Here is a 27,328-nt window from a genome sequence, read left to right as displayed (position 1 = left end):
CAAGAGAATGTGCAGAGAAGAGCAGGGCACCAAAAGCTTTAACCTTTGGGCTTTGTCTCCACAAGGTAGAATGCCATGAGTCCCCTGAACTGGACTTCCATGTGTGGACCGATGATACAACAGAATTCCAAGAGGCTTTAGGCTTAAACATTAACAGCAGTGGATAAAGGTTGACAGTGCATGACATGTTCAGACACTTTTTTCATTGTTTTTCCTTAGATCAGAAATTATTTTATTTCTTTTTTAAAAAGCATAAGTAGAAAAGACATTTAATAAGCCTACGGGGCATGTGTTGGTGAACAACAGCCTAGAAGGAAGGACTCAAGGTGAAAGGTACACTAGCTCTGTGAAAAGGTGATCAGAAATGGAAAAAATACAACTGACTCATGACAAATGCATAGCATGCTGCATTTATGATGAAGAAAGGGGTCAAGTTATGAAAATACAAAATGGAAAGTCTCTGTGTATAAATACAGTGAGCACAGATCTAAGAGTCTCAGGAAGCCACAACTGGAAAATGAGTATACTGTATATTTTTATGCTGGTGCATTCAAGATGTTTATTAGGAAATACATTTTTCAGGCAGTAGAAAGACATAAATGTAATAATGCAATTTCTTTGTCATATTTGGCATTAAGAAGAAATATATTAGAAATATAATAAACACATATCTCTTCAAGTTCCCAGTTTTAAGGGAATTGAAAGTTATTAAATAGAATGCAGAGGACATCAAGGAAAAATGAGTACATAACTATAAAATATGCTTCTAAAGAAAGGTTAATGAACATGCTATTATTTATTTCTTGAACCAAAAGACCACAGGATAATTTAATGAGGATCAGGATCATTAATTTGTGCAAGATTATTGTACAGTGCTTTTTGGCATCTTTATTCCAGGTAGAATGATGGGAAATAGACTGAAATCATTAATTAAAAATAATTCCCCCAAAAGCACATGCACATATATATACACACATGCCCAGACAATACACATTCACACACCCATGTGCACACACACATGTGAGTGTTTATGTAGAGTCTGGAGGAGTATACATCAAAGTATTAGTAGGTATTATTTATATGTGGTACAATTATAGATGTTTTTATTTCTTGCATATGTGTATCTTCTAAATTACCTATAATAAACACAAAATATGTGTTACAATAAGAAAAATAAGTATTTTCTAAAGCATTTTATAGACTCAGATATGTCAATTCCCTCTCATCCCTATCACTATGTCAACCCTTAATCTGTAAAGCTTATTTTTTTGTAAGAGTCTGTATAACAATACTAGTCCCCTGTTTTATCTTTTTTCAGATGCTGGTGAAAAATAACCACCTTTCTGACAAGATCATTGTTCTGCCAGGGAAAATTGAAGACATCTCTCTTCCTGAAGCTGTAGATGTGATCATTTCGGAACCGATGGGATACATGCTGTTTAATGAAAGGATGCTGGAGAGTTACCTTCATTCCAAAAAATGGCTGAAAGCAAATGGTGAGTTGGTCAGTTCCTGGTTCAGAGGATAGAAGCTGACATTTCCATAAGAATTTGCCATCCTCTTTCCCTCATATTTAATTTTGGATGGAAAAGAGGAGAGGACATTTCTATTATACCAGGTTTTTTTTAATGTTCTCATCTTAATCTTCCATAACAGATGATCTAGTCTCCAGCCATAAGGCCATAGGTGCTAGAGGGCTGCATGGTATTAAATATGGTACAGGGGACCAGTTCAGAGCTATGTGTTTCTGTCCCATTCTATCACTTTCTTCCCTAATTAATGAACTTCACCAACCACTTGGCCTTTCGACTTTGGTTTTCTCATCTGTATTTTTAAAATAATCTCTAAAATAAATCTCTGAAGCCCTTTTAAGTGTTGGTTTTCTATAATGTGAGAAACTCTCTGAGTCCCTGTCCTTTCTGACACATTCTTCCCCCAACTATGTCTCTCTTTCCCTGAGATCGGTACATATAATTGAGATAATAATATAAAATCCAATATTTCTTTTGTGCTTATCAGGTGTCTACAAGCACTAAGCAATCTGCATAAATTAATTTATGAAAACCTTAGCAAGTGTGAATGGTGGAGGTTTTTAATTTATTTGAAAGATCAGTGCTGAGGTTCTTGGTGATTTTACACTCCTTCGACAGGGGATGTTTGGCAGTGTCTGGGGACATTTTAGTTTGTCACAGCTGGGACAAGGGTAGTATTGGAATCCAGTGGGAGAAGCCAGGTATGCTGCTAAACATCCTTCAGAGTATAGGACAGACCCCTGCCCCATCAAAGAGTTATCTAGCCCACAATGTCAACAGTACCAAGATTGAGACCTGGTTTACTGGGAGGTACCATTACCTTCCCCAATTTACAAAAAGAAAATGGAGGCAGAGTGGGAGAAAGCAACTTGGTAGGGACACGCCTCTGGTAAATGACAGAGCAGGGATTTGAACCCAGGTCTGTCTCACCCTGAAGACTCCTGCACACATGCTAACTTTCTGCTCTTTACTGGAAAGAGTGGACACATTTTCACAAAATGTTTTTCCAAATAAAGCGTAGAAAGTAACTGGCCAATTTTAAAAGTTGCATCTTCCATTAAAATTGTAGCACGTTACCCATGACATGGCTCCCTACCTTGATAGCCAATGCAGACAAAATAGCGACCACCAGTGCAGCAATTGCTCACCACGTTAATGGGGTATACGCATACCAGTGTGTGCATGTAGGTAAAGCTTGAGGCTCATCTATAATTTCTTGCATGCTTCGAAATGTAGGGATTCAGAGATAGGCACTTAAAAAAATAAAACTCATGCAAAAATAAACAAACAGGCAAAGTGTACCTATGTCACAAACTTCATTAGTATGCCCGTAGTCAAACAGCCAGGATGGTCTTGGAAGCCTTGTGTTTATATGATGAAATTGAACTATGGAAATGAGCATAAAGGAACAGGCTGCATAGATTTCCTACTCGATGCCCCTCAGAAAGAATTTTTGTATTTTTGTCTGGATTTGTTTTTCAAATGGCTAGATATTTGCTATTGGTGAGTTTCTGAACATGGTTAATTCACATGCATGTACTGAGCCCCGCTAAGCTGAATATTTAAGCTTAATATCTGGGCATCCTTTTCCCCCCAGATATTTGAAATAGATATGAAATTTTTACTGGGCTGTGTATCTTTAACTAGACAGGAGAAATGAATACCTGTGATTTTAGATTCTTTTTAATCCATGTCTTCCTGAGGGAAGCAGGCTTGATTTTTTTCCCTAATTATTTTTATTTTTGTTTTTTGTTTTTTTTTTCCTAATTATTTTTTTTCAGCAAAATAAGATATAATTTACAACATCAAATAATAAAAAAGACTTCTGATGAAAAAATGGTAACCTTACCCCTGCTCCACCTCTTCCTGTCCTGAGACTGCTCCCCAAAAGCTTTCCTTTTCTGCTCCATTCTGGACTTCTTCCATCACTTACCTATATATTTTGATACAAAATTATCATACTGCTATTTTTGTCACCCTCTGGTTGAGAAATTTGCTCTCCTACATAGCATTTTCTTCCCTGCTTGATGTATCCTTGCTCCCTGCCCCAGTCTTCTCTATATATTTATGTAGGTCCTCAATTCCTTTTCCAAACCCTTGAGGCCAGATATATTTCGGAATCCTGAATCCAGAGGACTTTGGAAAGGTAATACAGTCATATACCGTGGATTACTTAATGCCTCCAGCGGAGTCTGAGGCAACACTCTGTAATGAAACACATTACATTTCTGCAACAAACCATATGAATATGGATACCGAGTGGTATAAATAAAGACTATAAATAAACTCATGTCAGTTCAGGTCAGGTTTTGCCATCAGATGATGTTGCTGCAAACGTGCAAAAATCTGTTACTTCACAGAGCTTTGGGGACATCATTTAATATGAAGAAATATGGACTGAGATCATCATTTGGTTAACTCAGTAATCAGTGTTTATGTTATTATGACAATGTTTGTATTGTTCCATACAGAGTCAGGTAGTCAAGTGAGTGCATAGGATTTTGTATTTTCTCATGAAATCTTGTGTTTTTCTTAGAGTTATTTTTCATTAGCTTGGTTTTTCCTATACTCATTAGTTGTTTCCATGCTTCAAGAGGTCTGATAGATCCCATCAATATTTTGTCTATAGAAGCCTTCCTCCTGTGGATGCTCTGTCCTCCCCTCCCACACATAATGTGGTTCTCCAGCTCTGCTGCATGCCTGCCATGCTTGACTTTCCATCATCATTCTTTTGTCTTCTTCTTTGCTGGTGTTCACCATCATTTTAGCAAAGAGTATTCTCTGACAGCTTTTGGAGAAAGGGCACTTGAGAAGTTACTTTTTATGGATCCCTTGTATTATCATCTTGCAGGGTAGAAAATTTGAACTTGGACACGATTTTCACTCGGTATTTTCAAGACATCTCTCTATGGTTTTTGGTTTCCAGTGTTGCTGTTGAGAGGCCTCATGACCCCCTGACTCTTATTCCTTTAGAGTGACATCATTTCCCCCTCTGGATGCTTTTAGTATCTTGCTTTAATTCTAGCCTTCTTACTGTGAAAAGCTTTTAAAATTCGTGTGTTGGGCATGAAATGCGAGTGTTTCATCAGAAAGCTCATCTTCTTCAACTCAGAAATTTTCTTGTATTTTTACCTTTAATGACTTCCTCCCCTCCATTTTATATCTTTGGAATTCCTGTTAGGTTTGAGGTTCAAAGCACCTCTGAAGCTTCCCAAGTTTTCACAGTTGGTGATACATATTGCTTTTCTTTCTTTTTAAACAATTTTTATTTATTTATTCATGAGAGACACAGAGAGAGGCATTGGGAGAAGCAGGCTTCTTGTGGGGAACCTGATGTGGGACTTGATCCCAGGAAACCTGGTATCACACTCAACCACTGAGCCACCCACGTGCCCCAACATATTGCTTTTCTAAGGTTGTCTAATAGCTTTCTGTCTTGAAATTGAAAACCCACTAGGCAGTCATTATTACTTTGACACCAGTGCATGAGATTTAGGTGGACACATGTGAATAATGTTACAATCATGTTTTTTTTCTCCAACGATAAAGACTGTTTTATTTATTTCCTTAGGTAAAACCATCTGTTCTATTTTAACAGGCATTGAAGGGAGCATAGTTACAGTATGGGGTCACAGACTCACAGATGAGATTCCATCTCTGGATTTCCCCATTCTACTTATTAACTACTTGACTGAGTCACTTAAATTTCCCTGTTCCTTTGTTTTCTCATTTATAAAGTAAGTGTATAATAATAGAACCTACTTTATATTGTGATGAGGATTAAATGAAGTCATACATGGGAAACCCATAGAAAAGTTCATGGCAAAGAGTTAAACATAATCAAGAAATTTTAGGAATTATTTTTGTGACAGCATCTCCAGTTTGTAAGATGATACTTCTGAAATAGGGTTAGCAGTAGTAATTCATCTTTCTTTTATGTGCAGGTTCATAAGTGACTATGAAAAAGAGTCTCCCTAAAAAAAAAAAAAAGAAAGAAAAAGAGTCTCCCTAAAAATGACAAGAAAAAATAATGCGAATCACTGTATCTCCCTGCTTGGAAGGGCTGGGCTTCAGGCATGCCAGTCTAGGTGTTCATCTGCCTGCCAAAGAATCTGCCCTTTCCCATGGTGACTGTAAATGTCAGGAACAAAACACAAGAGTGGGGGTCCCAGCAAGGAGGATGGTGAACCCCTAGAGAAGCATAGCTTCTTATGGCACTTTAAAAGATAGTCAACATGATTATACATGGATGAAGTATGGAAGAATGGATATAATTATGTGATAGAATGCTGGGCAGTACTATTTTCAAAGCTGTTTTTACAATCAATACAATTTTTTTTTTAAATGAAGGAAGTGCACAGAATGCTTCTCACAGGGCAGATAGAAAGGAAGAAGCTGACAGTGGAGAAGGCCATATGCCAGGTTAAATGCCTCACCTAAGACTCCACCAGCTTTTATCATAACATGGCTTTGTGACTTGCGTTAGTATTTATGTCTTTGTATTTCCCTCAACTTTCTAATTTTTTTTATCCTCACTTTGAGGCAAAACTATGTTTCAGCCTCTTGGGTAACGCTGAAATAGAAGGAAAAATGGAGTTGGTCAGGTGCAGGTGAGTGTACCCTGCAGTCAGAAGACAGTGCAAGTCAACGTCTGGGTCTGTTGTCTTTTGCCCATTAGGAATGATGTTCCCGACATTCGGCGACATCCACTTGGCCCCCTTTTCTGATGAACAGCTCTACATGGAACACTACTCCAGAGCCAACTTTTGGTAATGTTCTCTTCTCTCTTCCATTCCATTTCCTTTAGAGTAAGCCAGAGTTTTGGGTTGGGTTTGCCATTTGGGGTTATATAATTGGTGGGGGGTGGGGGTGGGATGCCATGCACTATAGGATGTGTAGCAGCACCCCTGGCTTCTACCTACTAGCTGCCAGTAGTGCCTTTCCCCTAGTTGTGACAACCCAAACTGTCTCCAGACACTGCCAAATGTCCCGGGCAGGAGAAGGGGAGTGTGAAATCATTCCCTGTCGAGAACCACTGGAATAGACAAACCAGGGAGCTGCTTGTGCACCATCAAGCATCTGGAAGACCGCCTACTGCTGAAACAACAGCACCACCCACGCATACCACTGCCCCCCCCCCCCCACTTTCCACCATCCATTCCCTGGGCTCAGGGCTTTGGCTTCTGTGTTAGAATAGACCTTGGTCAGAGGACACAGGAATCGGTACATCAGAATGTAAATGAGTTGATTAAAAAACTTTTTTGGAGTTTGCGCCCTAATAGGTTCTTGGCTTTTGGACAGCTCACTTCACCTTTTGAGACTCGGTTTCTTCATTTATAAAATGAGAACGAATACAAAACCCCTGCCAATTCTAAGCCAGCATTCTTTTTGGCATTCTTTTCTGAGCACTGGTTTTTATAATGAGAAAGAGGGCAAGAGAATGATGATATTGGACCCAGGGGAGGGAGAAATGGAACAGCTACCACCCGAGTGGGAATGCTAGATGTGTAGGAGGACAGGCATGTACTGGCAGATGGGTGAGGATGGATGCTAAAATTTAAGCTTTGAGTTCCAGCTGACGTATGCAGAGCCTTCCAACACATAGATATCCACAGTTGATTTCTGTTTTTTTTTTTTTTTTTTCTCTTTGTAATCCTATCTCTTGGTGAAGAAGCAACAGCGAGGAGGTACTTTGGTTTCCCAGGTTACATGTTTTATGAAGAGTAGGGTCAAAGGACTGAAATTTTTTCTTTCTCTCTGATTTTTTTTTCTTTTAAAATAGGCTTTCCTAGCACAGATTTGCATCTTGTGGTTTCTGCTCAATCTGTAATTTTGAAACTCTGAGCCACATACTTCCCAATGGGGGTGGATGCCTCTTGGTGTGTGATAGGGGACACCTTAATTATGATCATTGTTCCATGAGGTCATGCTGACCTGAAATGTTTATATTTTAGCTTTAAACCTCCTCAATCAGTGAAAGGGTTTGAGAGGCAGAAATTTCAGGTAACGGTATAGACCAGACTACTGCCCCCAGCGGGGCAGTGGGGGAGCACGTTGTCCTGCAGTCCTTGAGTGAGTTTCCAACTGCCCCATCTTAAGACCTTCAGAACGAATGTTAATGACCACAGTTGATAGGCCAGGCTTACCATCAGCATACAAACATACTGCTATGTATTTCAGCTAAAAAGAAAAAAATAATCTTTTTTTTTAATCTCTCACTTCCCCAGTTAGCCACCACCCATCTCTCTTCGTCCCTTTGCAGCAAAACTCCTCAAAAAGCATTGTCTATCCTTCCAGTTTCCAACTCTTTCCTTCAGTTTCTTTCTTAAGACATTCCTCCCTGACAGCTTGTAAGCAGGTTACCAGTGTGCTGACCTCCACATTGCTCAATATGGAGCACTGATCTGTGCTCCTTTGCCAGCTTATTTAACCCATTACCCATATTTGAGAGCATTTGAAATGCCCCCACAGTCTTTTTCTTTCTTTTCTGCCACTGGTCACTTTGTCAACCAGTCCTTCCATCGTTGTTACTTGTCTCCTCCATCTGATGTTGGAGTGCCCCAGGACATTGTCTTGGACCTCCTCTTTGTCCACAGGTATTGCCTTGGTGAGTTCACCCATTCCTGTAGCTTCAGATGCTATCTGTATGCTAATGATTCCCAAGGGTATCTATCTTACGTATATCCTGGGAACTCCATCTTTTTATGGCCAACTGCCTCCTGGGCAATTCCCCATGAAGAGACTTACCATCCAAACTCGACTCCTCATCTCCCCTTCCTTCCCCCCAAATCTGTGCTACTCATAATCTTTCCATCTCAGTTGATGATAACGTTGTCCTCCCAATCATTCAAGCCCCAAAACTCGAAGGCCCCTCTTTCTTTGTCCTCATGTCTAAACCATCAGGAGATTCTGTTGGTTCTTCTTTTGAACTATACCCAGAATCCAATTCTCCTAATATTCACTGCTGTCCCTTGTTCCCAACACTGTCATCACTCATCTCGATTACTGAGATAGCTTCTTAACCTGTCTATTCCCAGCATTCCCAAAGCCTACTCATTTCCTAGGATCATGTTCATTCGGCTCTAGCCACATAGGCTTCCTTGCCGATTTTCAGGCACATCCACCCACCTTAGAGGTTTTGCATTTGTTTATCCTCCTATGTGGGATACTTTCCCCCCAATATTCACATGGCTAATTCCCTTCCCCGCCGTAAAGTCTGCCAAAATGCCAGCTCTTCTGAATCCCATACCACTCCCCATCCCACCTTTTCTGCTTTGTACTTTTGCTGTAGCACTTATCACCTCCTAAAAGACATATAAGTCCTTTATTTATTATTACTTATTGTCTTCATCCTTCCTGATAGAATGTAAGCACTGCAAAAGCCCAGATTCTTTCAGATTTCACCAGTGTATCCCAAGCACCCTCCGTCCCAAGTACCTGTCACATGGTAGATCCTCCATAAATATTTTTGAATGAGTAAAAACTCTAGTAATCTCAAGTAAGTATGCAAATAATTTCTATTAAGATCTTAGTTATCTCTCTGATTTTTCTAAATTTTTTACAAAATTAGGATACATAAAGATCATTTTGTAGCTCTTTTATTTTTTAGAACTTATTTTTTATCTTTATTTTGTTTTGATTTCAATACCTTGTTGACATGTCCTTGTATCTTCTCAATATTCTCTTGCTACAGACTATTTATTTTGTGACTGTATCATAATTTGTCAACTCAAGCTCCAATATGGAATATTAAATTATTTTCATTGCTAATACAATCCTATAACTTTCATAAGAATTAACACTAAGGTATTGTTTGTATACTCTACCAGAATATAGAATTTTGTAGAATTCTATATCCTAAATTCTTTAGGAATACTAAAGTGAACATCCTTTTATAGAGCTCTTGGTTTGCATTCTGATTATTTCCTTACAATAAATTGCAAGAAGCAGAATTACTGGACCAAAAGGTGTGAAGAAGGATCTTTAAAAAAATTATTCTTATATATTGCCAAATTGCCCTGTAGAAAAGTTTTACCAATTAACACTTCCACCAGTAGTATATGAGAATGTCTGCTGAGTCTTGCCCATACGGGCTATGTTTTTTTAAATGCCAATTTGATTTGCAAAAAAAAAAAAAAAATGGTGGCCAGTTTATTTTTAATCTGTATGTCTTTGATAGCTAGTGCATTTGAACGGTTTTATTTTTAGTCAACAAACATGAAAAAAATGTTTAAAAAAATATATAGTTAACAAAATTCACCACCTTCTCTCTCCTTGTAATTTCCCTCCCTCTATGAAGACGTTTCAGTGTTAGGCGAATGGATGCGGGCTTTTGGTTGCATTGGTGCAGGAAACAGGTGGCAAGAGCGTGCACAGTTGCCATTAGAAGAGGCACAGAAGTGGCAATGTTGGCTGAAAGGAAGGAGAGGGATAAAAAAAAATGAGTTTAGGTATATAATGAAGAAGGTAGCTAAGGAACCAAATAAATTAGATCATCAGATATAAGCAGTTACCAGTCCTCACTGACTTTCTCACATTTGGCACCAGGGCCTCCTCGCTTTACTTCTGGAGCCTAGTCCTGGTTTTCCTGCTTCCTGGTTGGCCCCAACTTCATCTCCTTTGCTGACTCTTTCTCATGCCCCAAGTCCTCCGTGTTGGATTGATTCCAGATTGGCTCTTCCCATCTTCCCCTTTCTGCCTCTGCTCACCTCCTGATCTCATTGCGTCTCCTGGCTGTAAATACTGTCTTTATGCCAATGACTCCCATAGTGACAACTCGAGCCTAGAACTCTCCCTGGAACCATAGACTTACATGTACAGCTGGGTGTTGACAACTCTACGTCAATGTCTCTAGGGCATCTTAAATGTAAGATGTTCAAAAGCAAGTTGCTGTCCTTTGTTGCCACGCCCTTCTCGCCCCTACAAAACAAAAACACAACAAGCAAAACAAAAAACTCTGCTTCTACTACAGTCTTTCAAGCCTTTCAACTTATTTCCTCTTTTTAAACAGCAACTAAAATGACCTTGATAAACAGCAACTAAAATGACCTTGATAAACAGCAACTAAAATGACCTTGATAATGTATAATTCAGATCACAGTCTTCCTCTGCTCACAACCTCCAGTGGCTTCCCACCTTCTGGATCATAAAAGCCAAATTTCTCACTGTGGCTGGTAAGACCCTCCAGGATCTAGTTCCACCCTGCTACCCCTGTGATGTCATGTCTTCCTACTTCTTTCTCATCCTCTCTGTCCTCAGTGATTGGTCTCTTCTGTTCCCCCTTGAACATACCAGGCTAGCTGCCACCTCATGGCCAATCTTTCTCTGCCAGGAATGCAGATGGCCCCATGGCTTGCTCTCACATTCTTCAGCTCCTAGCTCATATGCCATCTCCCCAGGAGACCTGCTCTCAGTTACAGATGATCATCTCCTCCCTCCTGGAAGTCCATATCATGCTTCTCACTTCATTTACTATAATCCACTGTATTTTATGTTTTTACCTATTGATTTAATTTATTGTCTATCTCCTTCATAAGACAATAGTTTCCATAATAGCAGCTGTTTTGTTTTTCACTGAGTCTGCATCATCTAACAAGCTAATAGTAGTTGTTTAATACACTTTTGTTAACTGGAAGATAAATGCATTGACATAAGAATTCTTTACATATTAAGGATATTAAGACTGTTGTATTTTCTTCAGAATTTTCAGTTTGCCTCATATTGCCCTTGTGATAGTTTTCACCACAAAAGAAGTTAAAATATTTTTGTGTAGCTGGATTGACCAGGATTTTCTTCGGTAGTTTCTTTTCCTTTATTCGGAATAGAACTTCCCCCAAGCTAAGGCTAGTATTAGCCTCCACTTATTTAATGTTTTCACTTTTTAAATTTAACATTTAAATTTACCACACCTGGGTGGCTCAATAGTTGAGCATCTGCCTTTTGCTTCAGGTGTGTTCCCAGGTCCTAGGATCAAGTCCCACATTGGGCTCACTGCATGGAGCCTGCCTGCCTCTCCTTTTGCCTATGTCTCTGCCTCTGTGTGTGTGTGTCTTTCATGAATAAATAAATAAAATCTTTAAAAAAAATTTTTAGAATTTTATATTTAACCCTAAAATTCATGTAGTTTAAGCACAGAACTTTATCCTTTCTAAATAACCAGTTATGAGACTCTCTCAGTAGACAAAAGTACCACACTCTGATGTTATTAGCAGTCACCTACAAAATTAATAATTTCCTTATTTGATTAATATTTCTTTGCCCCTGATTAATTAAGATTCTGAAAAGTACCTCCTGAGAATAAGGCTCAGTCATGAAGAATTATCATTCCCAGCTATAAAACTTATTTATGTGATGGATACTACTGCCTTTATTGAAACTAATTGGTTCAGGAGTTTTAAGCCAAGTCCTTTAAATACAATTTCAAATTGATCTTGTATTGAGAAAAACATATACATAGGATCAATTAAGAGGAGCAACCATATATTCTCAAGAAGTTTGAGATTCAACTAGTTTGCCTTATTACATTTATTACAATTATACAACATAAAAGCATAGGCAAAATAGGTAGTAGTTAAAAGCTGGATGAATTGGACACTAGAGACATGTTGAACTCTGTTTCATTCTTGGTTCTATCAATTACTAACTAAAATTTCAGCCAAGTTAATTTGATCTTTCTGAGACACAATTTCCTTTTCCTAAATTAAAGATAATAATATTCCCTACCTGGGGGTGAAGGATTTCCAGAGATGAGTCCTCTACTCATACTTTGCTACCATGCTAACCCTTTCTTCACAGGCCAGTTGGGAGGGTGCTACCGGATGCTGAGTGTATCCCAGCATTCAGGGACTCAGAAAATAACCCCAGGGTGGAGAGGTACCCTTCAGATACCTGTGTGGGGGACTTGGTCTGACACTCTATTTACTAGCTGGCCTTTCCCAAAAATATATTTGGCCCTGATAATCACTGGTACACAGAAACACCACGTGCACCAAATAGGAACATTTTAAACTGTAACATTGATGTAACTGAATTTTCGAATTTTTATGGGAAGCCAAGTATATGGCACGGAGTATCACAAAGAACTTTTGAAGGAATACTACCATGACTGTTGCAATCACGTTTGAATTTTCATTTGCCCTGTGCTTGTTTCATTTATGCTTTCATGGTTACTTGCACTATAATCTCCTTCCATCCACTAATATTTACTCTTGATAGTTCCTCTGCTTCTCTGCTTATATCCACAGTTCTCGAACCCATCTGGCTTTTGTACATAGAAGAAGCCACAATCTCTAATATTCATCTTTTTGGTAACCTATATCAAACTCATAGCTCTTCCATAATATTCCATCCCTGGGCCTATACACATCCAGACCTTACTTTTTATCTTTAACCGTGTGGTCCCTATTTCAGTATTACAGACACAGTACAGGTGTCCCCATTAGGAGGAGTTCAGTGCAATGCCAAGGTCCACGCCAGGCTCAGGAAATCAACAAGGAGGTTTGCAGTAATGGAGAAGTTGCCTCCATCTTCCAGGGTGCTCTAGGATGAGTCTGATACACATTCTTCCTGTGGGCAAAGGTGCTTTTGTGATAGAGTCTGATCTTTAAAAATGGTGAATCCCTCTTTCGATCCTTTCACTGCATTCCAGCAGGCAGGTTATGGGCTTAGAAGAAACTAAAATTTGTGGTGGGAATAGGAACATTTTAGAAGTTGTCCACTTTGCACTAAAGGGGAATCTATTTTTAAAGTCATGGAGAGTATTTGGGACTACAGCTAAAGAATAGGAAAGGGAGCTGTACGAGCCTTGAGAGTGTCTATTACAAATAGAGCAGCATATCCTTCATGCCATATCTCAACAAAAACTGTTTTTAACTACATCTGTCCAGTGCTCACAAACTGGCTTTTGTTCGAATAAGCCTCGATTTCTATATTAACCTTTTTTGTAACCTATGTCAGACTCATAACTCTTCCATAATTTTTGCTCCTGAGCCCATATACAGCAAATCCAGACTTATGAATTCATAGCTCCATATCCACTTCTCCTTTGCAGCTGTTTGAGCAGAATTCTTACACTTGACTTTCATGGGGTCAGATGCCAAACCCTGGATTCATTGCCAAGACCAGGTTCATAAGACATTCTGATTGACTGGGACTGAGTCACATGCAAATCTCTAGACTGAAGGGCAGAGACAAGACCACCCAAGCCACTAAGGACTGAGAGTGGGGAAGAGGTTCCTAGAAGGAAATCTGGTGCTGTTACCAGAAGAACAACATCTATTTGCTGAGTTGGAACAAAAGAGATGTGTACCTCATTGCCTTGCCAGACTCTTCCTTCTAATACAGGCTTCCAAAGGTCCTATTGTTATGCAAACCAGTAATGTCTAGATTTACACTGGCATGCCTAGAGATGCTCCAGGGGTTTCTTTACAGAATCACAGGTTTTCCCTTCTTAAGAAAGATGTGCAGTCTGAAGCTTGGTATTATTTTAAGGACTGTGCACTCATTTCCCCCTTTTTTTTATAGTAAAAAGACCCCATATTTTTAAGAATACCAAAAGTATATAAATATATCACATATAAAATAGAAGCCACATTATTCTGCTAGAGTTTAACCACCGCCCCCCCCCAAAAAAAAACAGAGACATATGAGCTGAGAGCATCTGTATAGATACCACTGTACACAGGGGTATATCTGCATTCTACTGTTGCAGAAAACTGTCAAAACTATCAAGCCTCAAGTGCTGGTCTATATAAAGGATGTTTAAGAAATTTAAAAGATACAGTTTGTTCCTAGATATGCATCCTTGTCCTATGAGACACCCCCACCAGCCACCCTCTTAGGCTGCATCCTCAGTACCATATGTGTGTGTTAACTGACATTCCTGATCTCTGTATTTGTTTTCTACTTCTTAAGACCTATATACCTCTCATCAGGTTGGCATACCCTTGGTTGTCAATTCTGGTAAAGCATAGGACATTTTTGGTAACCTATATCAAACTCATAGCTCTTCCATAATATTCCATCCCTGGGCCTATACACATCCAGACCTTACTTTTTATCTTTAACCGTGTGGTCCCTATTTCAGTATTACAGACACAGTACAGATGTCCCCATTAGGAGGAGTTCAGTGCAATGCCAAGGTCCACACCAGGCTCAGGAAATCAACAAGGAGGTTTGCAGTAAAGGAGAAGTTGCCTCCATCTTCCAGGACCCTAAAAAATTGCTTGATTGCCTAACAGAATAGAGTTTTTCCTTTTTCCTTCTTCCCATCCTCCCTCCCTTCCTTCCTTCATTTTTCCCCCTTTCTTTTCTTTCTGTCTTTTTGCCCCCCTCAAGCTTCTTAATGGAGATGAGGGGGGTTTGGTTAGGATAGAATGAAGATGCAGAGATTTTTATTAAAGTATGTGAGTCATGCCGTGAGAGAGTGTGTTCACATTCGCTTTAAGAAAGTGCTTGTGTGACAGAAGCTCCCCTCTGTGAATGCCAAGGCCAGTGCTAACATCTCTAAGAGAACAGAGCACCACCATTCTTCCAAGAAGGAGCCAGGAGGCTGGTCGAGAAAGCTGTGTGAATGAGGAGGAAGGACAAAAGGCCAGGATGAACTAGTGAAGAGCCAAGGACAAAGGAGGCCAGAGAGGAAGCTTCCCTGAATGCTTCTCCAAGCTGGGCTCCATGTGAAGAACTTGAAGTGAAAATCCTAGTAAACGGGTTGCCTCTTTCTCTGCACTCTGGGTGTGTTGAGGCATAGCTAATAGTACAGTCATTTTCCTTCTGGGTTATACTTGCAGGACTTTCCAGATGCTGTATGCATTGTGGTGGAGACGGAGGAGAGGGAGGGGGAGGACAGTTGGAAATGCGAAGTCAAGAGAAAAAAAACACATGTAGTCTCCACCTTAGGGACTCATAAAGAGGCCACAAGTTAACCTGGAAAATAAAACCCACATATGATGAAACAATGGAAATCATCCCCAGCTTCCAAATCAACAGATTCATTTCCTGATTTACCATCCAACAATCTATCTAAGGAGACCCACAGAGATGCCAGTCCCATCTGCTTTATTTTGTGATGCATTTCAGAAGGATATTTGAGATTTCTAAGAATTTGAAAGATGGTCCAGCCAGAAAGTTCTTAAAATCTCAGCAGTGGCCTCTTGGCCTGCAGCTCTGAGTGCCCTAGGCGTGGTGCCCGTGTGCACCACACTGATCATAGCTGCTGGGTTTAAATTGGCATCAAACACACAAGGCCAAGGGCACAGACTTGGCCTCTCTGAGGTTGTATCCAAGGACCAGAGAGCAGTTTGCAGCCTCGGTCACTGCCAGGTGGAAGGCTGTCACTGCCCTTGGGGATTCTGTTTTGCCAGTTGGTGAGGATAGAAGATCAGGTAATTCAGTAGTGTTCAACTCTAGAGAACGAACAGTAGGGTTACACCCCTGGATCAAATAAACCACAGCTAGATGGAAGTCCAGACATCATCTTTTCAAAAGCTTCCCAGAGAATTCTGAAGGATGGACAGAATTGAGTCCTTCTGGGCTTTTTGGGAAATTCTGTGTCTCTGCCTCTGTCCCTCTCAACCTTTATCCCCTCTCTCCCTCTCTTTCCTTCCCCCTCTCCCTTCCCTTTGAGAAAAGCTATTGTGACAATGACTTACTTCTCCAAAAACACCTTGACTCTCCTAAAGACTGAAAGGATTGTTTAAATTTGCAGTGTCCTATTTCCAAGTATTTCCTAGGCATATAGGAGCCTTGTTTTCAGTATGTGTATTCATAAAATGATATGCTTCCCCTGTGGGCCAGGTTGGTTGTGGCCCTTGGTGGAAAGAGAAGATTAAGAAACAAGTAATGAGGGGCACCTGCGTGGCTCAGTCGGTTAACTGTCTGCCTTCTGCTCAGGTTATGATTGAGGATCCTGGGATCCAACCCTGTGTCAGACTCCCTGCTCAGTGGGGTATCTGCTTGTTCCTCTCCCTCTGCCCCTCTTCCTCTTGCATGCATGTTCTCTCTCTCTCTCAAATAAATAAAATCTTTTTTAAAAAAATAAACAAGTAATGAGAGATGCCTGGGTGGCTCAATGGTTGAGCTCAGGGTGTGATCCCAGGGTTCTGGTATCTAATCCCACATCAGGCTCCCCACAGGGAGCCTGCTCCTCCCTCTATGTCTCTACCCCCCTCTCTGTGTCTCTCATGAATAAATAAATGAAATCTTTTTTAAATAAAAACCAAACAAGTAATGAAACTAAAGAAACTTGAGGTCATGATTTTCCATTTCTCCATTATCTTCGTTGGCACCTGTACCCACCCATAGGGCTGTGAAGGACACCAAGTCCTCAATTCATTCATTAAAGAGAGATCGATGATTGCTAGCTGGATAGGTAGGTAATTTGTAATCCTCACGGTGTACCAGCCCTTGTGCTAAATATACACTGATGAATAAGAAAACACTTTCACTTTTTATAAAAAGATGTTATTTATTTTGAAAGAGAGAGAGCACACACAGGGAGGAGAGGCAGAGGCAAAGGAGGAGAGGCAGAGGGAGAAGAGGACTCCCCGCTGAGCAGGGAGCCTGACATGGGGCTCCATCCCAGGACCTTGAGATCATGACCTGAGCCAAAGGCAGATGCTTAACAGGCTGAGCCCCCCAGATGCCCCTAGAAAATACTTTCACTTTTAAGTGGGTTAAACTTAAATATTTTACTATAACACAGGTTTTTAAATTTTTGAATGGGAACATTTGAGCTTAGTCTCAAGATTGGGGTGGAATTAACAGGGTAAAAGAGGGGATTTCTAGGCAGAAGAGAAAACAAGCAGAGGCTCAGAGGTTAGAAATTGTCAGTGCCCTGCAGGATCTGTAAGTAGCTCAGTGGGGCTTGCTTTTCACTTGCAAATTAAGAACTGGCTGTTGACTTAACGTGATCAGGCCTCCCTGCCTCTCCTGAGGGCATTGGAGGCTTTGATTTCTGATTTAGAAATGAAGCTGCAGCACAAATTTAAATTTTGTATGTTTACTCTTTGTGGTGGTGGTTGTTTTCCTCTCTTCCCTGTGGGTTGGCAGGCACGGGGTTGGGAGAGGATGCGAAATGATGAAGTCAATCTGAATCTAATTCGCAGGCTGTACAACACACACATGCATGCATGCTTGCATGCTCGCTCACACACACACTCACACGTTTATCAGGGAAGCTGCTTTTCAGTCTCAGGATAAAAACTTTCAACGTCTAGTGAAAAGGCCTCTGACACTGCTTTCTGGAATCGAGCTTGGGAACTCGAGTTTTTTAAAGCTCCCCCAAGTCACCCCACAGCACAGTCAGACTGGGAACCACTGCCTTAGTCTTCAGTGCTGATCTGAGAAGACAACCTTGAGAGGATGGCAGCCAACTCAGGTGGTGGTAACAAAATGCTAAGCACCACTCATAGCTCCTTTTATTAAATCCTTTAATGCTCACTATAACCCTACAGAGTGAACTTATAATTATTCCCATTTTAGAGAAAAGGAAACTGAAGTACGGTGTCCGGTGCCTTGTGCGGGGCACAGAAGCAGTCAGTGGCAGAGCCTGAATAAAGCTACTCTCAATCCACCCCCTAGATCTTTTCTCTAAAGAGTCGAGAGCACTAGCCAAGCTGACACAGAGCACCTGCTGTGTTCCAGGCACAGGCTGATTCAAGGTAAGACGCAGCCAGTGGTGTGCCAGTAGATGCTTTGCACCTGACTCACTGAAGGAAGGAAGCAAGGGTTGTAGCGCTGGTCAATTGCTATGGTCCGATCATCACTGACCACAGGTTTGAGAAGAAATGTGCCCAGTGCACTATGATGAGCAGGCTCTGGTTCACCAGCAGACAACTCACTCACATAGGACCGCCACCCTCAGCCACCACAGCAGGTGCCGTCGGGAAGTCCCAGGGCCCATGGCCACAGAAGAACCAAAAGGAGAAATCGGTTTCCTGAAACAGCAGGAACGTTGAGGGATGGTGGAGATCTAAAGTCATGCTCTGGGCCTGATGACTAGAGGGTCAAGGGATTGTATTTCAGAATTTGGACAGCGTGTCACGGAACAAGCAGCCACCTGGGGGCGTGAGGTGGAGGCTGGGGCTCCTAAGGCCTTCGTACCCACAGATATCCTCAGTCATCTCTCCACAGGGATTGTCCTTCACCTGCACCCCCCCAATCTCTCTCCACTACAGGTCAAGTGCAGGTCTGCAGATTCCCTAGGGAGCGTTTCCTCCTCTGCCACTCCCCCTAGACCGGCTTCCCTTCCCTTGCTTGCACACTCCCTCCAGATTGCCTTCGAGGACCTCCCAGGCAGCCACACAGCATGTCACAGCTGTAAGGGGCTCGGGGACTCTAGTGGGGACCACGGTGCATGGTGACTCTCTGTGCAACCTCCTTCAGGTACCAGCAGTGCTTCTACGGGGTCAACCTGTCCAGCCTCCGGGGGGCAGCAGTGGACGAGTATTTCAGACAGCCAATAGTAGTAAGTATGTCATTACAGGCTTTCCCACACGTGTTTGTCTATTGATTCCATTGCCCACTCACTCATGCACCTGGGAGGCCCTGAGCTGCCAGGCTCTGTGAAGCTGTCACAGAAGAGAAGAAAGAGCTCCTTGGAGCACTATGGTCTTGAGTTTTGCAGCTCTCATCTTCCAATCAATTAAGAAAACTCTTAGAGAATGATACTGTCAAAAGCAAGCAGATTTTCAGACTGCCTCTCAATATGTAACTTCCAGTTCTCCCACTGCCCTGACTCACCCCCTGTACACACTCAGCCCTCACACTTGTTCAATAATTCATATCTTCCCATTGGTTCTGGTAGCCCAAGGCATAATAGAAGAGGAAGCTTTGTAAAAATAAATAGCTTGGAATAGGAGCATTGCTGTCAAACAGATTGGAGTTTCAGTCATGGCCCCGTCTAACCATGTGACCTTGGACAACAATAAGTTTGCATTACCCAAAACTGGCTTAATTACTGGCCCTCAAACACTGCAGAGCCCAGAGCTAGGGACTTACTGCCAGAGTTCAGACAGTGTCACCCGAAGCTGATTTTTCTATCCTTATAATTTATCTCTATTGCTGCTCATTTAACTCTGTTCCTAGACAGGGTCTCCCCTCATGGTAGCAAGATGGCCTTAGGAGCTCCAGCCTCAGATTCGTACAACTCCTAAGTCCCACGAGAGGGCCAGCTTTTTTCCAATAGCTTAGGCTGAAGCCCTACAATTAATTTAGTTAGAGCCCGACTGGCCTCCTTCAGGTCATGTTCCTGACTATAAAACCATCTTCAGGGAAAAAGCCATGTGCTGATCAGCCAAACTGGGGTCACCAGCCATACCTGGAGCTGAGGGTGGGCTAAGTTTTTATGGAACTTCCTGGAATATGGAGAAGAGGTAAAATCTGGATGGTTGGAAACACAGCAAAACACACCTGCTCCAGAAATATTGTGAGGATTGAGTGATACAACCTAATGAAGCACTTAGGAAAGCATAAAGTGCTCAGTGTATAGTAAGTACAAAATAAATGCTAGTCATCATTATTAATATTATTCTCATTAAGTTCCTGCCTCCTAAATCCTAACTCTTGTTGACTTAAAACCTCAGGAGAGAAGGCATTCTGCAGTCTTGCTTGGGTTCAGTTTATCCTGATGGAAGGATAACATCTCTGCTTTTCCCCCTTTCCAAGGACACATTTGACATTAGGATTTTGATGGCTCGGACAGTCAAATACACAGTCAACTTTATGGATGCGGAAGAGACAGATCTCCACAGGTCTGTAAACACCAGCATTGCTCTTGGTTTTTAAAATCCCCTCCATCTCTCTCATACCCAAAACTTCAGTGCAGGGGTTTGCCACTCATGCAGGGGAGAGATCTCAGGTGGGAGGCACACACAGGAATGGTACAGCAATACTAGTGGCATTTTTCTGTTTGTTTTTTGCAGTTTTTGTCAAAACAAGGATAATGATGCTTCTTTCGTAGGATTGTTTTAAAAGTTGAATGTGTAAAATTAAGTAGTAATAGCTTGTACTTACACAGCCAGTTGGTGTTCTGAGCCCTTTACATAAAACGGCTCATTGTGTCCTCACCACTGTTACTCTGCAGACGGTATTGTCATCATCTCCATCTCATAATAGACATGAGGCAGAGTGGAACAGTAAGTTGCACAAGGTCACACAAGTACTGAATATATTTGGCCTGGGACTTGAATCATTCGGAAGGCTCCAGAGTCCGGGCTGTTTAATTCCTCACTCAGGCCAGTGGCCACAGCAGCATCAAAAAGGAGAGCTACAACTCATTGAGCACTTATTACCATATATGAGGTGCTATGCTAAGTGCTTCACAGGCACCAGCTCATTTTCTAAGAGTGCCCTCCACAATTGTTAGCTTTTGTCCTCCTTCCCTCCACTAGAAGAGACCCTGAAGTGAGGACTCATTCCCCAGATGCTGATATGAAGCCCCCTGACTTCGGATGACCTTACTAGTATTTTGCCTTTTCCTCCCTGAGACAATCACTGCACATGTATTTCTTTCTGGATACAAAATATAAGACTCAGCCAGGTTGTTATTTTGCCTGCACTACTGAGGAAACGAGGGCCAGGCCGTAGCAGGTGCAGCTGGCCAGCTTAGACCATCAGCTGTCTTGAGATCGCTAGGGGCGAAGGGTGGTGCTGTCTTAGCACAGGCTAGAACCTGTTGCAGGCATAAGGAGAAACTTAGTGGCTTTTAAAACATGAAAGTCTTTCTCCCCGACCCTGTAATGCACAGGGTACAGCTTTGGCTCTCTGCAGTGTCACCCACCCTAGAGCACCAACCCCTGTCTAGAACATTCCTCCTCACTGAGGAGCAAAGGAGCATGCATGGAAAAGGATGTACCAGTAACAAAAGCTTCTGCCGGGAAATGACACAGCTTGTTTCTGTTCACATTGAATTGGTCAAGGTAATCACACGATGGTGCCTGAGCCCGGGTGAGTGGATAAATGTAATGCTACTGTGCGCTCAGCTCAGGAGAACTGGAATTTGGTCACAATTCTAATAATCACCACAGGCCCAGACAAAGTTGACTTTCATTGGCTTTATTTGCTGCTCCAGACCATCTCCTGAGTCCCGGGATGTTTTCTGAAAATTACATCTGTGTCTGCTTTCCAGAGGTGTCACCTGTCATTCATTTATTTGTGTGTCAATTTGGCAAATGCTTAGTAAGATCTCACTGTGTGCCAGGTATAATGCTGGTGCTTACACAGGCTCAAAAAGTAAGTTGTAAAAGTCTAAAAGTCTACCCTTGAAGAACTCATAGTCTGTTTAGGGGAACACACACACACACACACACACACACACACACACACAAGGAAATAATGGCAGTGTGATGTCAAACAATTCAATGTGATCAGTATAATGGAAAAGTCTAGAAATGCTCTTACTGGAGCAGGGTGAAAGAATTGAGGGCTTTGGGCGCACCATAAATGCAAATAAGTTACGACCGCCTTTGAAAATCTTCAGAGGACTCACTAAAATAAGTCTCCCCTCAGCAAGGGACAAATAATAGCATCTTTTAATTGTGAAACCCTTTAAAGTTGGCAAAGCACTTTCACATACCTTGTTCCCGGTCCTGACATGCTCAAGAACCTTGCAAGGGAAGTAGGAGAGGTTTTGTCCACCCATCAGCCCAGCAACAAATGATGGGGCATGCAGTTGTGTCTTTCCAACCCTCTTGTTTCTGCCCCCACTCATCCCACATCTGGTTTAAACCATGGCCGCTTCTGCGTGACGCTTGCTGCAGCCTGGGGGTGGGCAGTTAAATGGCCTCCCTGAAAAATTAATGAAGTATGGCAGTGACCTTCCTGGCTGGATGCTTCCCTCTTGTGATCCACTTCATTTTTTAGAGGCCAGAGCAGCGTTTCCCTTCTGAGCAGCTGCGTGGGGGAGCTGCCCCGGTTCCTGCACTGACTCCCTGAAGGACACTTGTCACCTGGGCCCTGCCTCCTCTCCGGCACTCACAGCCCGGCTCCGGACGCTGCCCTTGCCCTGGGGAGTTCCGGGTCACTGCAGCACAGTGATGGGACTCTTGCCACGTTTTGTCAAGAAGCCGCATTCTCAGATGCGCAGCCTCACCCAGGCACTACCCACACGCGGAGCAAACCTCGCTGCCGAGGCCCGGGTGCTTAAGAGACACAGGGAATATTTCGTGCATGTTGTGGCTCATCTCGCGAATGTGTCTCAGACAGCCTGCCAACAGCAACGAAATAATTCCCAGTGTTTCTGCTCTCTCTCTCTCTTCTTTTCCTTGCAGAGTAGAAATCCCTTTTGTGTTTCAGATGATGCAGTCTGGCCTAGTCCACGGCCTGGCGTTCTGGTTCGACGTGGCCTTTGTCGGATCTCTGTATGTATCACCTGCCCCACCACCACCACCGGCCCTGCTGTGGCCCATGGCATCCTCTACTACATGTAATCGTGACTTTAAGATGTTTTAAAGTTAACTTCAGCAACCGTAATATTCATTTCTCTAGGTTTCCCAAAATTAAAGCACTGATGCAAACAGAACTTTTAGATTTTAGGGCAAAGTCGAAATGAGACAGCCCTGGCTAAAACCCTGTTAAAAACCTCTTAGGCCAGTTAGATTGGGATTTGAAGACATAAGAAGGGATCTGGGCTTCATCGGTCCTCTTGGTCACTTCCAGAACAGGTGGTGGGAAGGACCCTCAAGCCCCTCCTTGGCTGCCCTCGTGGCATCCCGGTTATAAAACCTCCTGTGTCTGAGTGTGCCTGGAATCACACTTTGCCCCTCTCTGGTTCACACTTTCAGCTTCTCAGACCAGATCGTCTTCTTAAGTACCAGGCAGGTGTGTAGTACTAATGCCAACTGCGACATCTCCATCATGTACCCATTTCCCCTCCCAAAAAGATTTGAACACTTCAGGGAAAAGAGGAGAAAGACCACCTACAAGTTGACTGTCAATGTCTGGCATTCCTTGGCAGGGCTGCGCCATTCCCAGGACCCCCAAGTCTCTGCTCTGCCCCTGACTCCCCTGCCCTCCTGCCAGGCTTTCTTGTGCTCTCTGACTAGGAAAGATCTTGCTCTGGGTCACATGATCAGGAGAAAGGAAAACTTTTGCAGTACGCTCTCCTTTACTCCTCATAAAAACATCCAGGCCCATCGTTATATCTGCAGAGAGAGAAGTGCCCATGGGGCTGTGATAAAGCTTGGGGTGCTTGGGGGGCTCAGGGAGGAGGGGATCCTCTGGCAGCCTCATCTGGGCTGACAATCAGACAGAAAGAAGAGGATATGCAACTCATTCCTATACCACACAAGCGTATTTGTTCAAGGGATCCATGCATTTGTTTCTCAGACTTTCCCCCAGTGAATTTGTTCATGCAGGAGCAAGCGAGATAAGCTTGACGTGTGGCCTGCTCCAAAGGGAGAATTTCTTTGAAGTTAAATGCTTTATCCTAAAAAGCTTTCAAAAATTTGCATCCTACTCCATAATATGCCTGAGTACATTTTGATCCAGAAGTGGTTTATATCACTCACTTAGCAGTTCTCTTTTGTGAAAATCTTCAAGTCAAAATCGACCCTGTGGGAGTACCTGTACTGCATCCAAGCCAGCAGCACGGCCTGAGCCCAGGACAGGTGACCTTGGTGTTAGAGGCACAGCCAGATGTTCTCCCCTCTTCGTGAGAAAGGAAGAATGTCCACTGAAACATTCACACACAGTCATGTGCATGTCCGAGCTGGGAGGACCATAGAGACCATCTGCTCCAGGAGCTTCTCTGGCTTCCAGAAGCCCCTTCTGTTTGCCTGAACCAGGCTGGCAGGGGACAGTTAGGATGCCAGACTCCGGACTTCTCACCTTGACAGATGCTTTTCAAACAAATCATCCCCCAATTTACCTCTGTTACTGGTTGGGCTTCTAACAAACTTTGATTCAGAAGCACAGATTGATAGAGTGGCCAAGTCTATGGATTTGAAGCCTGGCTCTCCAGCTGTCCTCTGTGTGACATTGGGCAAGTCCTTTAACCTCTCTGGGCCAATCTCATTGAGGTGTAGTAGAGAGTCAGTGGGATAATCTGCATAAGGCTCTTGGTACAGTACCCAGCACATGGTAGTTAAATTGAGCTATCCTTATCTTTAAAGGATTCCGTGAGTCAAAAACCCTAGAAACCAGCCCTCATCCCAAGTCCCCAGTCCAATCCATTAAATACAGGCCTGGAACATAATTGGCTTTTAACTCTCTTCTTGCCCCACAGGGTAACCGTTTGGCTGTCAACAGCCCCAACGGAGCCTCTGACTCATTGGTATCAGGTGCGGTGTCTTCTTCACACTCCTCTCTTTGCCAAGGAAGGAGAGACCCTCTCAGGGAGAGTGCTGTTTGTAGCCAACAGACGGTAAGCAGGAAAGTACAGGCGAGTTACCATCTCTGCTTTCAGGGAAGGGGGTGCAGGAGGTGGGAGCATTTCTAGGGCCTCGAAATGGACAGCATGATTTACAAAAGCCTGGCTGACTTTGCCAGGTGCGCTCAGCTACCCAGCCAGCTGGCACTCAGGGCGGCAGGGACAGGGAACTTGGGATTAACTCAGGTGCGGCGGTCCCCACCTGACCGCTGCCACCAAGGGAAGGGCATCCATCCGCTCACGGGCACGCTTGCCAAAGGCTCAAATTATCAAGTGCTTTAAATCTGACGTCAGCTTCCTGGCTTTGCTTGCAGCCAGCCACACACCCCCAAATTTAGTACAGTAACATCGATCTGTACCCCAGGGGGAAACGCACTGCAGGGGCGGTGCGCGGTGTGTCAGGCAGGACTGGCTGCTTCCCTCTGGTAATGGATTTCACGAGGTCTCAGCAACAATTACTTTGATTTATCTCATTTTTAAAATGCTCCGTTTTCTTTTACCTTCTCGGAGCTTCTCCCAGGTGAATCAGGAGAAAGGAATAGCAGAGTGGTTCAAGGACTCTCAGGATGTTAAGGGTACTCAGAGGTCATCTCACTCAACTTTCTCCACCCTCCCCACCCCTCCCCTCTCTTGGGCTTGTGTTTGAATACTCCTGTGACAGAGAGCTCACCACCTCACAAATCAACTCCTCCATTTCTGAAGTCTCAATTTCCTTCATTACAAAAACCTTGCACACTCACATGTACATTCAAAGCTACAAAAGTGTCTAGAGTCCATACACACTGCCACCCATGGCCCTACCCCCGGGTGTGACCCCGTGCTCCTTTCAGGTGGTTGGTTGTCCATGCATGTACTAACAAATAACATTGTCGTGGGTCCTTAGTGTTGGTTTATAAGAGGACTAAACCAGCAGCCTCCAACTTAAGTTTTCACTTAGTGGTGAGTCCTGAATCTGCACATAGATCTGCTTTGTCATTTTAACATGCAGCAGAGGTGGATACACTACATGTTCTTTTAAAAATCGCCGATTGATTCTTAGGTTGCTCAGTGTTTCCCCTTTTTCTGGCCATTGCAAAAAACTCTGCACTCATCATCCTTGAACAGAAAGTTTTCACGATGGCAAGAACATTTCTACATGAGAACCCTAGAAATGGAAACGCTAGATCAAAGGTTGTGTGTATGGTACACTCATGAACACTGCTTTTCTCAGTGGTTGCAGCAACTTCCACTCCCATGCACATTTCCTATGCCACATGCTACTAGTCTCTATGGGCTTTGCCAATCAAATAGACCCCAAAATCATTTCTAAAAGTCGCATCTGGTTGTTTATATTTCTTTACTATGACGGTTAGTAACTTTTCATATGGTCTTTGGCTATTGAAGTCTTGTACTTGACATCTCTGGTGATTAAAAAATTATGCTCACTGTCAATCCTATATATCACTTCCTCTTATAATTGTACTCATTTACCGTACTTCTGCTTCGAGGTCTGTTCCAATCTCCAAATGGCAATTGTTTAAATATTTGGAGAGTTCTTCCAAAATCCAACCCCCCCCCCCCCAGTCTTCCTGTCTGTCGGTTAATATCCTCAGCTCCTCTGAGAGTGATTTTTAAATTGAGATTCGACGTCTTCATCCTCTGGAAATGAATCCAGTTCATGGAACTTTTCTGGAAACAATTTACAAGAAAGGTGCTCCTGTGACTGGAGACACAAGGCAGCCTTCCTGCGGTAGGCTTTCCTCACCTCCCATTCGCTCTCCCCCCACCCTTCCTGTGCACTTTCCTTACCTCCTCCCCGTGCGCTCTCTTTACCCCTCCCCGCGCGCTTTCCTTCACCACCACCCCCCCTCTCCTTACCCCCTCCCCAGGGCTCTCCTTTCCCCCTTCCCGCGCACTCTCCTTACCCTCCCCGTGCACTCTCCTCCCCCCTCCTTCTCCTAAGGTCTCTCCTCCCCACCCAGGGTCTCTCCTTCCCCCTCCCGGTATGCTCTCCTTACCCACTCTTCCCTTGCGCTCTCCTTCCCTCAGCTCACTCTCTTTCCCCCTCCCTGCACACTCCCCTTCCCTCCCCCCCAGCCCTCTCCTCCCCCTGCCCTCTCCTCCCCCCTCTCCTCCCCCTCCTTCCCCCAGCTCACTCTCCTCCTCCCACCCCCCCAGCCCTCTCCTCCCCCCTCCCCCCTCCTTCCCCCAGCTCACTCCCCTCCCCCCAGCCCTCTCCTCCCCTTCCTTCCCCCAGCTCACTCTCCTCCCCCCCTCCTGCCCTCCCCTCCCCCCGCCCCCCCCGCCCTCTCCCCCCTCCTTCCCCCAGCTAGCTCCTCTCCCGCGCCTCCGCAGAGGGGCAGCCTGCTTCCTGGCAAACGTGGCTCCCCTGCGCTTCTTCAGGTGGTTTGTACCGTGCTGCCGCCCTGGGCACAGTCCTGCCCAAGAGCCC

General features: G+C 43.4%; 1 protein-coding gene across 2 annotated transcripts in view; it reads left to right on the top strand.

Moving 5' to 3' along the window:
* The window catches only part of LOC129500407 (histone-arginine methyltransferase CARM1-like), a 241,801-nt gene that overhangs the window by 202,438 nt on the left and 12,035 nt on the right, over positions 1-27,328 (top strand). For both annotated transcript variants that reach the window (XM_055310825.1, XM_055310826.1), the window contains exons 6-11: positions 1,319-1,496; positions 6,211-6,301; positions 18,915-18,996; positions 20,196-20,281; positions 22,799-22,888; positions 24,754-24,891. In XM_055310825.1, coding sequence (XP_055166800.1) covers positions 1,319-1,496; positions 6,211-6,301; positions 18,915-18,996; positions 20,196-20,281; positions 22,799-22,888; positions 24,754-24,891 — 665 coding nt within the window. The remainder of the gene's footprint in view (positions 1-1,318; positions 1,497-6,210; positions 6,302-18,914; positions 18,997-20,195; positions 20,282-22,798; positions 22,889-24,753; positions 24,892-27,328) is intronic.

The sequence above is a fragment of the Nyctereutes procyonoides genome, unplaced genomic scaffold (assembly GCF_905146905.1).
Source record: "Nyctereutes procyonoides isolate TBG_1078 unplaced genomic scaffold, NYPRO_anot_genome, whole genome shotgun sequence".
NCBI lineage: Eukaryota > Metazoa > Chordata > Mammalia > Carnivora > Canidae > Nyctereutes > Nyctereutes procyonoides.
This window is presented reverse-complemented; position numbering and strand designations above follow the sequence as displayed.